The sequence below is a fragment of the Beta vulgaris genome, chromosome 2 (assembly GCF_026745355.1).
Source record: "Beta vulgaris subsp. vulgaris cultivar EL10 chromosome 2, EL10.2, whole genome shotgun sequence".
Classification (NCBI taxonomy): domain Eukaryota; kingdom Viridiplantae; phylum Streptophyta; class Magnoliopsida; order Caryophyllales; family Amaranthaceae; genus Beta; species Beta vulgaris.
This window is the reverse complement of record NC_079203.1, coordinates 16,577,411-16,581,648: the sequence shown is the minus strand read 5'-3', so window position 1 is coordinate 16,581,648 and position 4,238 is coordinate 16,577,411. Positions and strand designations below refer to the sequence as shown.

Genomic DNA, 4,238 nt, shown 5'->3' with positions numbered 1-4,238 from the left:
TAAAATATACTTATAAATACCTTTAAGCCCAAATATTTACCCACACAAAATTCTCTCTCCTCCTCCCACATAAGGAAAATCGACCACCCATAATCTTCTTCCTCCTTCCACGTTTTTTTCTTCGTTCTTCTCTTTTAAGAAACACTTTCTTCTTCGACAAGAAACTCCACAACTTCACAACACCACCACCACCACCGCCGACCACTATTGCTGTTGCCGCTAACTTGGGCTTCCGGGGCCTTCTTCCCCTTGTTCTTCTTCTTGTGTTGATTTGATTACTACTTTTCTACTTCCTCAAGTTTTGATTAAAGATTATGTTTTTATGTTTTGTTTTAATACTAATTATGATTAGAAGCTTTAATTTACTGTTTTAATGATGAATCTATCATTATATAAATTATGTATTGAAAGAATAAAAATTCAGATTTGATTGTTATGTTTAAATTGGAATTTTAATTATCAAAGCATAGATTTTTAGGGTGTTGAAGATTGAAAAATGATACTAGCATGTTATAAACTATGAAATTGATTTAACTTATGAATTTAAGCATGTTTAATTATGTTTAAGGGGAGTTTTATCTAGAATAGAAGGGGAAAATATTGTGTTTGAATACTACTTCAATACTAGAATCCAAAGCCAATTTACCAATGGAAATCAAGTTATGCTGAAAGCAAGGCACAAATAATACATCTCTAAGCATCAAATCAACAGTAATCATAACATCTCCAATTACAGAAACATGATTTTTACTTCCATCAGGCAAACCAACTTCAATCATTTTAACCAATTTTCTCTTGTTAATCAGCATTTGATCATCAAAAATCATGTGATCTGTGGCCCTAGAATCAATGATCCATGTATTACAATGTAAAACAGAAGAAGTTTTACCTGCACAGTTGGCAAATGAATGTTCAGTTTGAGAAGATTCACCAGAACCTTGCTTCCCTTTCATGACTTTCATAACTTCTTGCATAATATTCTGAAACATTACAGGGTATATACTTCCATTTTTATCACCAGCAGCATTATCATTGGTGTAATTTGCTGGCCCAGCCATATTGAACTCCAGAGGATCATTTTCCAGACCATAATCTTCAACAGCAACATTAGCAACAAGCTTTGAGGAACTTCCATAAGAATTACCTCCATAGGAGCTATTGTTTCCATACTTTTTATTGAACCAATCAGGAAAACCATTGAGTTTGAAACAAGTATATTTGGTATGTCCTTGTTTCTTGCAATACTCACACACTCTATCAGTCTTTTCTTTCCTCCAGTCTTTCTTGTAAGGAATTTTAGCATGAAATGGTTGTTTATGTGCAAGAAGAGCACTAACTTCATTTCTATGGTTTAAACCACTAACTTCTTTTTGCTTCTCAACTTGCTGAGCTAAGTAATAAGCTCTGCTAATAGGTGGTAGTGGATCCATAGCTAAGATGTTACTAATAGCATTATCAAACCCACTATTGAGGCCTAATAAGAACTGCATCAATTTTTCTTCAGATTCAAATTCAGAAAGTCTTTTCAAGAAATTACAACTGCATCTAGACAATATTCCACAGGTACATGATGGCATACTTCTCAGATTTTGTAATTCATCCCAACATTTCTTCAATTTGCCATAATAAACCATGATAGACTGATTTTCTTGACGCAAATTATCCAATTCACGTGTTAATTGATAAATTTGCGGTCCATTAGACTGACCATAACATTCTGCAATTTCATTCCATAGTTGTGCAGAACTTTCCACAAAGGTAAAATTCTCTCCTATATCTTCATTCATAGAATTCATCAACCAGCATATTATCAAGTAATCACAACACATCCATTGATTATAGTTCTTATCATTTTCCTCAGGTTTTGCAATACTTCCTTCAACAAAACCTATTTTATTCTTAGCTATTAATGCTCTACGAATGTTACGTTTCCAACTAATGTAATTGTTGCCATTCAGATTAACAACAACTAATTTGCTCATAGTTTGATCAGAATTTGAGATGAAGAAAGGATCATTATAGGATGCACTTACATTGAAGATGCTTCCAGAAAATGAATTCGAGTTTTCAGCATTCTGATCTTCTTTATCGCCTCCATTTGTACTGACTTCCAACATTTTTACATATTACCAGTATATCTCAAAAATACTTATCAAGAAACAAAGATCATAGAATGAAATTGATAGATTTTCAGCAAGAATTAAGTATGCTGCTCTGATACCATGAGAATTATTATAGAGATGAAGTGATGCAAAAAGAAGCAATGTAGAGAGAGAAAGTCTCTATTAGATTGTATTAACATAACCAGAAAAGAGGGAGAAGAATGCTACTTATAGTAGCTTACAGACAACAGCAAAGAAAGTTAGTTATAACAACTAACTGAGTTTGTTATTTTTACTACAGTAGAAAACTAACTATAGGAAGCATTAACTAACTACTATTTACAAGAGTTATTCTTCATACTATCCTTGTTAGAGTCTAAGTCATTATGCATATTACACAACAAGTTACAGTGTAACATATTATACCCAATACACACTCTTTAATTTAACCATTGTGAGTTTATCATCAAATTAAGGTTCAATATACATAATTAAATCAACTACAAAGTATTGTTTTATAAATTTGGTATACTCTATGACTTTGCCGGATATTAAACGTTGTTAAATAACAACTTTTCTCATTTACCAAAAGTGCGTACATCAATTAGTGTACAATTTCGCTTGAGAGAAGACTATAATTTGTCTTTCATTGAAAAACAAATTAAAGAATGAAGTAATGTTTTTATACATGAGATCTACAAAATTCAAATACCACATTACACGAGAACATAGTTATGTACTAGAAGACCACTATACACGGCGACAAGAATTACGCAACTCTAGAAGTAGGCAGATCAATCCAATTCAATTGAAGTTCAATTTCACCACTCTCAACATTGCGTAGTCGGAGGAATATGTTCTGTGTGACTTTACCATCACTGAAGACTATGGGGCTGTCCTCCGCGATGCAGTTATGCCTGTTTGGTTTGACTTGTGTGACAATGGTTCCATTAGAAACGCCTTTAAGATTCCACTTAACTACCTCTAAGAACGGCCTCAAATCAATCTCTGCCTCTCCCATTCGATCGTCCGGCGAGAATATATCATAGTCATAAACAAACTGCATTTAGAAGGAGATGAGCAATAGTCAGTTTATATTAGGTGCAACTGCAATCATTAGGTAGAAGCTAAGTATGGGACTCGAACCGAGTCTCATATATATAAGGAGATAATCCATTATATCATAATATTAACTTGCGGGTATGTTATAATTAGGATGTCGCACTCCCCCAAGTGTCTCTAGTGGAAAGTAATTTCATGATGACTTTGGAACCATGTTTCATAATTGAGTTATTTCTTGAAATAAGTTTTTCATGAAAAATAAATTTAATTTGCATGTCTAACCAGATGTTAGCATATATAATAACTATATATAAAAAGTAAGTTCAGCATACTTACAAGTTTAAGTGGTTCATTTGGATTAGTAACACAAAGAGTGAGGTCTTCATCCCATACTGGATTAAGAGATTTCTTGATGGTACGAGTCTTGAGTTTCTGAAACCACAATAACATAAACACAACATAAGTTTTAATACTATGTTGAGATATTAATACCTCAATATGTTCATAATAAATAATAAGCATCAATGTATCATAAATCAAATGATGATAAGGAGAAGAAGAGGAACCTGTTGATCAAGAAGAACGATGACATAGGGATCGCTGCTCGTAGCATCACGAATGGCGAGATCTATACCACGTTTGATTCGAATGCGAAGCGCGCCCATTGCGTTGCTTATGTTCACCATTTCTATTTGCTGTTATGTGCTGCTGTATGTGATGAGAGGAAGATATAGATAAAGAGAAGACTTTGAGTTGGTTTCAAAGGTTGGGGAAGTACATGAGTTATGAAGAGAAAAGAGAGGAGCCGTTTTATATGTAGGGCGGAACTAAGGAGAAAAACTGGAAAAGTTTGTCACGTAAAAAAAAAAGGACTGACCAATTCTCTAGCACTCCAATAGAGACCAAAAAGTCTTGTTCATTAAGTTGGAGAAGGGAGAATACTGATAATGGTATTACAAGTCTAAAAAAGTGACTAACATTTATTTTCAAAAGTATACATCGTACTTGACGGGAATGTTTTGGGTGATCAGCTTGAGGATTATTAAATTCAAAGGCACAAAGCAACAGAAAGAT

At 33.5% G+C, this 4,238-nt stretch overlaps 2 protein-coding genes across 2 annotated transcripts; both read right to left on the bottom strand.

The window, feature by feature from the left end:
* Nucleotides 1-575: 575 nt before the first annotated feature.
* Nucleotides 576-2,117, bottom strand: LOC104887355 (uncharacterized). The gene has a single exon (XM_010671972.1). The coding sequence runs from the start codon at nt 2,115-2,117 to the stop codon at nt 576-578; it is 1,542 nt and encodes a 513-aa protein (XP_010670274.1).
* Nucleotides 2,118-2,651: 534 nt separating this feature from the next.
* LOC104887247 (protein C2-DOMAIN ABA-RELATED 1) lies at nt 2,652-3,958 on the bottom strand. The gene is made up of 3 exons (XM_010671848.3): nt 3,731-3,958; nt 3,501-3,596; nt 2,652-3,162 (listed from the first exon to the last, which is right to left on the bottom strand). Exons 1-3 carry the CDS (start codon nt 3,848-3,850, stop codon nt 2,872-2,874), a joined length of 507 nt encoding a protein of 168 aa, XP_010670150.1. The 5' UTR covers nt 3,851-3,958; the 3' UTR covers nt 2,652-2,871.
* Nucleotides 3,959-4,238: the final 280 nt, after the last annotated feature.

Bases quoted from the DNA above. Each gene is read 5' to 3' on its own strand.
- LOC104887355 (XM_010671972.1), bottom strand. From the start codon at position 2,117: ATGTTGGAAGTCAGTACAAATGGAGGCGATAAAGAAGATCAGAATGCT.
- LOC104887247 (XM_010671848.3), bottom strand. From the start codon at position 3,850: ATGGTGAACATAAGCAACGCAATGGGCGCGCTTCGCATTCGAATCAAA. The intron at 3,597-3,730 runs GTTCCTCTTCTT...TTGTGGTTTCAG, and splicing joins TCGTTCTTCTTGATCAACAG to AAACTCAAGACTCGTACCAT. The intron at 3,163-3,500 runs GTAAGTATGCTG...TTCTAAATGCAG, and splicing joins CAAATGAACCACTTAAACTT to TTTGTTTATGACTATGATAT.